The sequence below is a fragment of the Amblyomma americanum genome, chromosome 6 (genome assembly GCF_052857255.1).
Source record: "Amblyomma americanum isolate KBUSLIRL-KWMA chromosome 6, ASM5285725v1, whole genome shotgun sequence".
Classification (NCBI taxonomy): Eukaryota; Metazoa; Arthropoda; class Arachnida; order Ixodida; family Ixodidae; genus Amblyomma; species Amblyomma americanum.
Window position 1 is genome coordinate 16,396,988 of NC_135502.1, and position 12,033 is coordinate 16,409,020.

Sequence of the window (12,033 nt, forward strand, 5' to 3'; positions counted from 1 at the left end):
GCTGACTAATTTATAGAAATGAAATGCGAGACCCTTCTTTGATGCGCACGTCGGAATTCTTAGCGACGAGCAGCAACAACCACACGTGAATTTTTGCACGTTTTTCTCCGGCGAAGTCAAATCAGGCCGCACCCTTTGAAGAGCGTCAGTTTGGATTCTTATTAGCTTCCTCGTGCACAGAGCGTGGACGCCTGGCCCTGGCCAAGTCGAAGGAAGATGTCAGGACAATGGGAGAAAAGACGCGAGCCTTTCGCGTGGATTCACCAGCTGGCAAAGTGCTGTCAGTCGGGAACCTATAGTCGGATACAAGACAAGAACGAAGCGGCAGATGCCCCTCAAACGAGACGCGCCATCCAATGGCGTCGACCGATTGCAATGACGTCACGGTTTATCCGAAGAAGCCGCAGTCATTCCCCATTCATCTGCCACTATAGTTAGATACAAGATAAGAACGAGGCGGCAGATGCCCCCCTCAAAAGGGGACCCTCCAGCCAATGGCGTCTTCCGATCCTCCCCCTCTCCCAGATGACCGATCCCCTGGGGCTGGCTAGCGTGAAATTGCAGGGTGTGGCATGGTAGTAGTAGTACCACTACAGCCGCCGCGGTGGCTGAGTGGTTATGGCGCTCGGCTGCCAGCCCGGAAGACGCGGGTTCAATCCCGGCCGCGGCGGTCGAATTTCGATGGAGGCGAAATTCTAGAGGCCCGTGTGCTGTGCGATGTCAGTGCACGTAAAAGAACCCCAGGTGGTCGAAATTTCCGGAGCCCTTCACTACGGCGTCCCTCATAGCCTGAGTCGCTTTGGGACTTTAAACCCCCATAAACCATACTACCACTGCCATGCCACACCCCGCAATTTCACGCTAGCCAGCCCCAGGGGATCTTTAACAAAGGAACTACTACCAATACCATGCCACACCCTGCAATTTCGCGCTAGCCAGCCCCAGGGGATCGGTCATCTGGGAGAGGGGGAGGATCGGAATACGCCATTGGCTGGAGGGTCCCCTTTTGAGGGAGACATCTGCCGCCTCGTTCTTGACTTGTATCTAACTATAGTCGCTTATCGGAAAAGCTCAAGTTGCCAAGCGGAAAAAATTCTGGACGGACCTTTCATCTTGCCGCCTTCAAACGAGCCGCACTGACAATGAAGGATCTTAGTGGTAAAAAAAAAAAGCAAGCAAGCAAGCATGTATCGTATACTCCGTTTCAAACATCATGTGCAGAGCTGTCAAAGCTAGCGCTCTTGTTCGCGCTGCTTGCATCCGCGACCAAAAAGTAGTGCGTTATTTCTGGTAGGCGAAACATTGTAAATGCTTTGCATGTAAGCTTACCACATAACACATTTGTAATGATCTTGATTAAATGCACTGTTATTGCTGACAACACGCTGTTGCTTTCTAGTACCATAGACCACTCGGGCACAGAACAAGCGCGGAGTAACACGCCTCCCTTTATTTTCCCTTCCGGACTACTTCCGTACCTTTCACAGCGTTGCACCTGATGTATGAATCAGAGTATAGTTCTAGCTGCACGGCACATACTACGCTATCACCGCAGGACAAGGCAAGAAGCAAGCAAACTAGCTGCAGCACCCCGTGGACTAGGTTACGCGGCCACGAGGGGCATGCGTGGTAGTAAAGCACGTTGTCGGCGTAGCCACGGACTTTCGCTACCAGTTCACGTGCATGAAGCATCCATACCGGATCCGGCGAACGCATATTCCTATCGCCAATGTGTGGACATGGATACTATGGGAGCCCGCGGGCAAGTATTGTAAGATAGTCCTAGACGTCGTGCCGCTCCTGTCGTTCAAGGTCTGTAATTTTTTGTTGTTGTTGAATGACTGCGGTGTGTTTTTGTGCGCGTGTTTGCGATGCCTCAGTCGGACTTCGTGGGGTATAGCAAGAATGCGCGAATGTTCAGGGGATGGGCGCATGTATGCTATTCACATTGCTACTGGTTGCTTTTTCTTTAAATTTACGGTTTTCATTTTCGGACCTCCTGCCGCGTAAACACGAGCTTGACGAAAGAGAAGTGTATTTGACCCGCGAAGATCTATCTATGTGTTGGTGGAGGGGGGGGGGGGGGGGGGGTAGGAGGTCTGATCGAGAGAACGACGATTCCTTAACAGTCGCTCGACGACTCTGATAATACTACCCAAATCAGTATTCACTGCCCTTTATCAAACTTTACCAGTGATTCCACTCCCAGACTTATCAACCAGTAAGGGCGAGGGAAAACAGCGTGTTTAGAAAAATACGTATATCGCAACAACCTAGTCAGTCCTAATTGCATGCGAACCCAGATCTTTGGAAGCATTGGTGTTTTTAAAGTTTGAATCTTGAGAGAACTACGCAAATTCCTTGTGGGAAATGTCTTGCCGGAAGATTACTTATCATATAGCAAGTTCCTCCTGCTAGACTAAAATTAAGAAATACATCTCCTCGGTGGAGAGGTATAGCTACGGTTTGGTTTATGGGGGTTTAACGTCCCAAAGCGACACAGGCTATGGGTGATGCCGTAGTGAAGGCCTCATGAAATTCCGACAACCTGGGTTTCATTAACGTGCGCTGACATCGCATGTACACGGACCTCTAGAAAGTCGTCTCCGTCGAAATTCGACCGGCGCGGCTGGTATCGAACCCGCGTCTTTCGGGTCAACAGCCGAGCGCCATAACAACTGAGCCACCGCGGCGGCAGAGGTATGGCTACGTACAGTCCCCTGATTAGCTTAACCTATTACCAACATAACATTTCGCTTTGGATTTTTGCCACTGCGTATTTTACATTTCACAGCGTGACGTTCGAACCGCTAATACCCAGCACGGGAGACGATTTTTGCTGTCACCTGATTCGCACCGTCGACAGAAAAAAACCGCCGCCGGCGTACTCATTGTCGGTTCGCCGAAATTAGACGCCTGTAATTCGTTTCAGTGGTACTGATTGCCCTCCGCTGCGCAAAATTCTTCTGCCTGAATCTGCATGCAAAGAACTCGTGTCCCTGCAACCGGCACTCGTGATTCCGGGTTCCGCGGTTAATTGAATCGCTATCTTCTTGCGGCATCTCATCTTCTAATGGTTATAATCATGTTACCAGGCGCCGGAAAGTACATCCAGGAAGCCGTAACAGTGGGCATCCTTCTTTTGGTCACGTGGCGCTAAAAAAGGGGAAACACGGAAACTGAAACAGCCTGCACTGTTTTGCGCGCGCTGGTTCCGCAAAGGAGTAGTTATTGGATTCACTCAGGCGTGAATAATGAAGGCGCGGCCAGGGCCCATCCTCCAGGCAATTACCAGCTTGGTTTCATGAGCTGAACTCACTGCGCTGATCGGTTCTGGTTAGCAGTGTTTTTCGTCATCGCGTGAATGCGGCGTTGGTGGGTTCCAGCCGCCGTACCGAGCTTGCGTAATTCTTAAAAAAAGAGTCATTTTTTTTTTTGTCGTGGCCGAAGTTACTCGCTGGCTTATTCCTGCAGGTATCTTGAGTAGAGATCACATTTGCTGTTAGGCTTTGTCAAGCGTGCGTTTGCTGGCTGGGCTTAAACGCTCCGTCCTTGCGGAGTATACTTCATGCAGGAGGATACGGTGAGTAGCGCCGCAACTTGTCACAGAGCCAACATGGGAACACCCTGTGTTTCGTAAGAGCTATCAAGCAGTTATCGCTGTTTGACAGAACGAGGCACGTGTCTCGGTGAATGCAATGTTAAGCTGCTGACGTAGTATCCTAGTTTGCCCCTAATTGTAAAAGACCTGAGAGCACGCAATCCAGGCAAGTTTAGATTTTTTTTTTATTGACGAGGAGCGCAGAGTTTGGCCTCGGGGTGGCGGGCGCCCGGTTGCCGTTCGGCCTCCTGCGGTTACGTTCAAGACGCAATCATGTATTAGAGAGAAACTAATTTTGCAGAAAATGCCCGTCCTGGACAAGATACGAGCACACTGACATGCATATACTTGCGCATTCGCATAGCATCTCTACTGAACGCATGCACTCATGAGAGCCACTCGTAAACGTCTGTCCTTCTGACATCGTCATTACACGTTGGTGCACCGGGTGGCGTGTTAACTTAACTTACTTAGCCTTTCGAGGTACAGGTAAGGAGGGCGGGTTTTATGCTGGCGATGCTATAACCAACTACCCAGCCTTTCCTGTTTTGTTTGCCAACTTTGCTTCTACCTTCTCTCACCGAACGTTATATCTCAATGTGATACTTCACATTCCCGCTTGTGCAACTCCTTGTTGGGTGTATAACGTTATTGCTGTTGCAAGCATCTGGAGCATTGCGCGATCCGACAGAAAGCCTATAAGCGGAACGTCTCCAACTGAGGCTTCACGCCTGCAAGATGCACAGGATGTATGCATCTCCCGCGCTCTCTGCATCCAGTGTCGCCAATCAGCATAGTGCGCCTGTGCATGCATTTCGTGAGAGGATGTTGACGCGAATATCCTCGCGGAAGCCGATCGCGCGCGTTTACGCACTCGCCCGCGTACTTGTGTATTGATTGTAGACTCTTTTGCGTCAGCAGATTGTGAACAAGGAATCAGCGCCGAGCCATTGTTCTCTTCTGAGCTGGTCCCAGTGGCGGGCTGTTTTCACGGAAAGATACTTCTTCTCGGATTTCACTTGACTGTGTTTTGTTCCCTGAAATTCCGATTTTCGCTGAATTTTTCCTCGCACGTCTCTCACAGCCAGTGGACTTTCTTTTTTTTTTTGTTAGCATGCGCCTTTTATGGACGTCGATTTTTGATGGGCGAAATATACAGACGCCTAATGCTTCTGTCTTCAGCCGTATTCTTAGTACATCCTTCACGTTCTTATGGGTTTGCGGCTCTTACGTTCACGAGAGAGTGCCGAGCATATGTCCTGGACATTGTTATCTGCTCTGTTCTAGTAGAAAACACGCATCGTATGATGAATGGTCATAAGGAGATCCGATCGAGTATTACGAGAGAACGAAAACAGAACTTCGGGTGCCTGTGTAAATAATTAATTCGATTTATTTATTCATACCTCACTGCGGACCTTTTAACCCGGTAAAAGCAACAAAGACGAAATAGTAGAAAAAAATGTTACCGTCAATTCCCCCCCCCCCCCCCCCCCCCCCCCTCCCATACCGACTGCTTCTGTGCTGCTTTCTTTTCCTTTAGGTCAGCTTAGGGGCTTAACATGCACGCGTCTATAAAAAACATATCGAACTTTTTCAGTTTTATAGATATTCGAACTTCTGCATGCTGTAAATTTTGTTCTAAAGCATGCGTGCGCAGTGCCACGTCGGCGATGAGAAGCGTCGGGCGTGATTCATAATTGACAGCGTTTTCCTTTTGTCAGTTTTACTCGCTCTCCTAGTGTGCGCTGTGCACTTGCAAGAACAACAAGAGTAAAAAAAGTAGGCCGGAAGGCTCGCGGCCAACGTGGCTCGCTTTTCTGGATAACCGCTGGGCTGCCTTCTTTCCCAGCAGCGCTTCTTCGGTCTTGCTCCGTAGGAAGGGGCCGCCGCGAATCGAGCTTTCCACTGCGATATGACGCACGTCCGATCCACCACCTCGAGCTCGCCCCCTTTATCGCGATCGGAGCGCGCGGTTGGCGGCAGCGGCTCCGTTCCTCGCCAACTTCCTCGTCGAGGCGACCAACCGCGTTCACGCGCTGGCGTCGCGGCGCTGCCCAATAAACGAAGCGAGAAAGTTTTCAAACCGGCGGGGATTTCCCTGGAAAACGCAAGAGTTGCAAAGAAAAAAATATATATATTATAGTCCTGGCGTTTAAGTTCTCGAAAGGATGCGGCGCGACTTTCTCGTGTAACTCCGGTGGCGCTGCCCGCGTTCTGTCTCCTGCTCTACAGCTTTCATTTTTAGCCGTCCGTTCCTCGCTCATAATCTTTCCGGCACCGGCTACGACATGCGGGATGCTGAGTATGGTCTACTTCGTCTTCCTTGATTAACATTTTCCATTGTGATTGGTTTTGCTCTGTGTGCAGTAAGTTTATAATGGTCAACGTCATATGAACATTGCTTAACTAGGTTCTGTCTCTGATTAACTATGCATGTGCGTGGATACTTTGGCATCGCTGTTTCTTCATTTTTAGCCCGTCCCCAGAAACATTTATTGCATTAGCACATTTTTGTGGATTTAAGGTTTAGAAGTTTTGTTTCGCGATTTGCATCAACATATGGCGAAGCAGGCTAATCATATTGAGGCAAGTAAAAGCAACCGTGGTGTCTTACCACCATACTACCATTAATGATAAAAAAGACTAAGCAAAAGTTTTCACTAATTAAAATATCCTTGTTTAGTTGTTACATTCAACTAGCAGTTCTTAATACTAGCATGCGCACTAACGTGCATATTCTCTCTTTTGTCTTTGCAGAGTTGCCAACGCAAGTGCCTCCTCTTACACCTGGGACCAATCAGAAGATGACACAGGCCTTGACTGCTAGCTTCAGCAGTTGGGAGAAGGAGCGCGAAACGCTCAACATTCTCAAAGGTGAGCCGGTTCGTGCTTCAGTTTATGTTGCGCTCCTCCGTGACCTTATCCTCTGTATTTTATTTTGCATTTATTTTTCATCCGCACGTTGATGGAGCCCGTCGAGTACTTTACCGCAACAAGCGAGTCTGCGTGCACAAGATGCTCGGTTGTTTCCCGTTTATTTTGTATGTGTATAGTTTATGTTGAGAGCATGCAGGAAGACTTTCCCCTTTCTTTATTCGCGAGACCACAAGCGTCCGCAGGTGTCGCTCAACGTCTGCCAATGTATGCCCGTCCCTGCTCCTTGCCAATGTATGCCCGTCCCTGCTCCTTCGCACTGCTGGCGTTTCCACTGATTGACACCTTCTCACTCGGCGTTCTTTTCGACGCTCGACTGAGGCGGCGACCCGAAGCTTCACACCTGCACACACTTCGTCAGCGCTCTCTCAATCACGAGGGGGGAAAAAGACGCGACCCAGCTTCCATTTGAGGAACCTCTCAGCTCTGACACTCTCCCCGCGTCGAATTATCCTCAGAACGCGTGCTTTCTTGGGGGGCATCAATACTAAAGATGGCCGGAAAATGGAAGTGGCTGCATCGTGTCATCGGATATGTTCAAATGGAGCCGATGTGGGAGATCTAAGGAGTGGCCCGGCAGTTTTGTGCAGCACTGTTAATGTTCAGTGCTGCTCGAAATCCTCGGCTGCCATCCTTCTATGGAGAGTTTTGTCCGCGTTGGACGAAAAAATGCGAATTTTGGTCATTGCATCTGTCAAACACATTTCAGGTGGGCAGGATAAAGCAGACTGTCGATAAGTTCTCAAGAAAGTGTGCCACTATGGTTGAATGTTTACGCTGTCATGGATTTGAAAATGAAAACTTAAATAATACTTCATAACTATAAATTTTGAGAAAGCTATGAGCCTGGCCAAGGCACAATAGCTGTAGTAGAGCTGCAGAATGGACAAACAAAACTTGCCCAGAGACCACAGTGAATGGGATGCTGTGGTGGTGTCGGGAAACTCGCAGGCGTAGACAGAGAACAGAGAGTAAGGAGAGGTGATGGGAATAGCGTCGCAAGACCTGCAAACCGCAGCTTCTAAGCACGTCATGCATGGAACTGCTAAGCCCCGAGTACATAGACCTCGCGTAGTATAGGTATAGCTGGTCACAGCCAATACGACTGGTTGTCGATCCTGGCGCTGTTTGGTCCCGTGTGTAAGGTTGCGCTCTTGTATATGTACGCGCCCCGTGCCAGTGGCGTCTCTGACAGGCGCGCCGATGGGATTGGCTCTGAAAGGACACAGCGAGTGGGTTGTAAGGGGGGGAGGAGGAGGTTGCTGCACCCTCTGTCCGTGCCATTGTGCCCGTGGCTGCACTGCGGCGGGGGCGGCGGAGGCCATAGGGCGATGGCGGCGGGCGTTGCTCCCCTGCATGGTGGCACGAAGCGTGCGGGGCAGGATATCCCTTGTGTGACAGGTGAATCGCAGTTCCCCTCTTGCTGGCCGTACTATACTGGGGCATGTCCGGCGGATGTCACGTGTTGCCCTGGTTAGACCCCCCCTCCTCCCCCGCTGTCTCTTTGGCAGCCCGCACAACAAACAGTGCCCCATGCAAATGGCACGCACCTCACTTTGAGTTGTGGTATGGGTGTTTCACGCGCGCGCGTGTGTGCTCGGGTTGCTCGCGGTCGTCGACCGAACGCTTTTTTGTGCGCGCAGTGGCCCCCAAAAACGCTTTGCAAAGCGCATCGGCGTTCCTTTTCTCTTCTCGCTTTTTGTGTCTGCACTCGGGGGATCAGAATAGTTTGCTGCATAAAGAGGAAGAAGAAAAGTAACGAAAATGTGACCCGATACCATCGTAGAGATGAGCGAAGTTGCGGGGCAAGGGACAGCATGCAGCGCTTGATTTCCCTTCATCTTGCCGTGCGAGATGGGGACTCTTCTTTACTCCTCCTCTTCACGGCGTTTTCTTTTCTTCGAGAGCTCGAGACAGAGTGTCTGACAAGCACTCGCATACGTGTATGGTGGTCAGAGGTTGTTAAACGTACGTGGCTATGCGCGACGCTTGCTAAGTTGTCTACGAGACTGAAAACCAAGCGGCGTTATCTTAGAGTGGTTTGTGTTATGCCCCAATAGAACATTAGCGATTAGGCATCTTAACGCTGGTGAGCGCAGTATACTTACTGATAGAAAATTTGCCCATTCTTCACCATATTTCACCCATTCGCAACGTACTGTGTGGGAATCACATCAAAGCATTTTCTCTTTTTTTCTTCTGATCGGAAGCTTCTCACTTTCTCACTAGCTGGCATCGCTTCTTTCCTGCCTATTCTGTCCATCTCTTTTTTCCCCTTTCTTTCAACCTCTTTTTGACATCGGAAGCCGGCAGAGATGCGTGGCACTACGCGGGGCGGAAATTGCTCGTTTGCCGCCAGGAATTGAACTTCGGAGGCATAACGAACCGCCAGAGTGCTTGCCAGCCGCATTCCCTTGGGAACATCCTTGTGCGCTATTCGCCTCTGCCTGCGTCATGTTTTCTTTTCTTCTTAAACAGCGACAGGCCATTCTACGTCCAGCGCTTTGGGGAAGCTTGTCCTCACTACTCGATAAACGAACAACACGAAACGGCAACCGTAAAGCAATGTGCACCATCGGTTGCTCGACAATGTTATATAAGTATAAAGAAAAGGAAACCTAAGCAAAGACGAGGACTGCCTATTATACTGCGGGCCTTCATTTTCCGTGCAATGATGGCGGGTCACTCAATAACGCAGAGACAAGACGCGCTTCGTACGCCTCTATTGAACGTTGAGGCGTGATTGCACTTATGCTGGTGGTCGAGCAAGGAACTAGAAGGGCGAAAAAATCGACGCAAAAAATGCAGCACCTGTCAATTTATACGCGAGCGCAGCCAAGAGCACTTAGGAGCGATTGCTGGATAAAAAAAAAGCAATAAATGCGTAAATAAACACGTAACTCATAGAGAGAAGGAAGACCTGAGAAAAGGGAGGTGGCCGTATCGGAAATTGGTATAAATGGGAATGCGGCCGTTGGCGGCGTCCGCACCGGAGTCCGCCAGCTATAGAACTCGAGACTGGGCGGGCAGTAGTCAGTCGACTCGGACAGCCAAACGGCGACTCTCAAGCGTGCGTTTGCAGCCGGGAGTGTGCACGTTGGGGCGCGATTTTCATTCGAACTTCATCCTCACCACTGCACCGCGGTGGGGCGGTGGTCGCAAACGGCGCTCCTCAGTCCCGAGATCGGTTGGCCGCCGCTAATATCGATGGGTATACGCGTGCGTGCCTGCGGTCGTCTTAAAACCCGCTCCTGGACGTATAGTAGCAGTGCTCCCTCGCTCTAATGGCCCCATAACCGAAACCATCAAACGGCTCTGGCCGCGTTTGGGCAACGGGTATACATCGCGGTCATCGATGGCTCAGATGCGCCCCGTTCAAGATTTCGAATCTCGCGAATAAGCAATGCAGGGTTTATAAGGACTGCTGGTGCGGATACACATCTCAGGCGCAGTTCGCTACCGAGTTGAAGGGAATCTTGTTTTCTAACGGCGCCACAGAAGCGGCAGTCTTCATACTAGGCGCTCTGCGAGGGGCCTTTCGAGCTTTATGCTTAGCAGCAGCTATTCTGAAGCGAAGGTAAGGAAATACGCTCTTGTAAGGACCCAGACACACCTGTGCACAGCGCGCGAGCGGTGCAACGCAGTATTAGCACGGGGCACTCGTCTGTTTGGCTTGTATGGCTGGACAAGCCAAACCATTCCTGCACGTCGTGCAGGAATGGTTCCGCGCCTCTTGGGATACCGCTCCACGCGATTCGCACAAGTGTCTGCCTTTCTACCACCTGCACATGAATGACGGCTAACATACGTCCATCTCCGTGGCGTGGGGTCTCATTTCCTCTGTATTTTTTGTCGTGTCGTGAACCCAATTGATGAACCCGCATACGACTTTGCGGTTCCGAGGAGACCAGGCTGCGTCCGCGGCAGTGTCTAATTTCGGGCTTCTTTTTTTTTTTTCTCGACGCCAGACCCCCGGCAGTGGACGGAGATGGACGTCGCCCACTGGCTGGGCTGGGCGATCCGTGAGTTCAGCCTGGAGGGAGTCAACATGCCCAGCTTTCACATGAAGGGCAAGGACATGTGCGCGCTCGGCAAGGAGGCCTTCCTCGCCAGGTTCCCGCCCTTCATGGGTGACCATCCTCTGGGAACACCTGGACATCCTTCAGAAAGGTAAGCGGCGACGCCTCTCGCTTCGTCCCGGGTCGAACGGTAGCGGCTGAACCATTGCAGCGTTGGTACCATGTCAGAAGTCCGTCTTGCTCGTAACTTCGTAAGCTGCATGTGATAAATTAACAAAACCGAACGGTTGCCGTACTGATTTCCGCTGCCGACGAACCATCGGAATGAACGTCGAAAAATTAGGAGGGTTCCATTGCGACTATTTCGGGCGCAGTTTCATGGTTCACGGGATGGACCTGCTTGGACACCTACATAGACGATGAGCCGTTATTCCTTGCGGGTGCAATGTCGCAGCATCCACTTTGAAACCCTGTGGACGGATCTGGATGCGACGGTGACATTTCCAAGTGCTCGCGTGGGTACCCTTTTGAAGCGCTTCAGTCAAGCCGATGTGGCTGTAGTTAGTCTGAGGTTTATATTCGCAGTTGTGGACGTAGCCAAGGCTTTCTTCGAGTCAGATAAAAACTCCATTTCGATTCGCGTGCTGTGACCCTTACCGCAACGGTTAATAAGACCCATTTGAGGAGTTTATTCCCAATATCATTCAGTATCGACAGGGAAACGCGATTTTTCACTATCTTGAAGACTGCAAACTTGCTCTCAGTAGGCCTTTTGTAGGTCACTTTGTTCAATGTAGAGTCGGCTGCTTTTTAATGCAGTACGCTTCCTGCATGCGAGTTAGTGACAGGTGTTTTCGCTCGTGACTGGGTTTCGCTTTACGGTTTTTCTGCGGCAGTGTTCTCGAATAAGTCGTATTCTGTTTTGGCGCTTTCGTCGAATCGTCAGGTTGACATGAAACGACACTTTGCCAACTGCTCGTCAGCTCAGTCAAATGCCAAATGTCCTCCGTTCGGGTGTGGCCTGCGGAGTTTTTGGCATCGAAGAGCTTAAACTTTCGAACTAGTTAGGAAAGTAAAAATGAAGGAACCAGAACGGCTGATCTGTGTACACGCAGTCCTGTCCGCTGAGACCGAGGCCTCGTGCGTAGGAAACGGCGAGAAACGTGAGAGCCGGAGGAGAGGCCGCAGTTAAGCGGTCTTTCTTCCTTCGGTGAGAGAACTCAAGCCGTTCGTTCGTGTACAGGGGTGGTTCTCGGCGTCGCTTTGGCGCCGCCCACCCCAAGAGCAGATTAGCCCTGCCCGGGGCGGGTGATGGCAGAAGGGAGGATCCGACGGAGGACATCATGCAGATAGGCTCCGCGTGTGTGCGCAAGTCCATATTCGCGCGTGCGACTCTCTCCGCTGTCTCGTAGAAGAAGGGCGAGAGGCACCGGCGGCGGGGCAGGTTTAGCGCGCGCATGTGTTCGCGTGTGTGCT

General features: G+C 50.9%; 2 protein-coding genes across 3 annotated transcripts in view; one reads left to right on the forward strand and one right to left on the reverse strand.

Moving 5' to 3' along the window:
* The window catches only part of LOC144136366 (transforming protein p54/c-ets-1-like), a 131,296-nt gene that overhangs the window by 83,232 nt on the left and 36,031 nt on the right, over nt 1-12,033 (forward strand). Inside the window, 3 exon segments of the mRNA XM_077668637.1 lie at nt 6,362-6,478; nt 10,507-10,673; nt 10,675-10,708. Of these exon segments, the coding sequence (XP_077524763.1) occupies nt 6,362-6,478; nt 10,507-10,673; nt 10,675-10,708 (318 nt within the window).
* The window catches only part of LOC144136367 (uncharacterized), a 32,178-nt gene that overhangs the window by 7,003 nt on the left and 13,142 nt on the right, over nt 1-12,033 (reverse strand). The window lies entirely within an intron of this gene.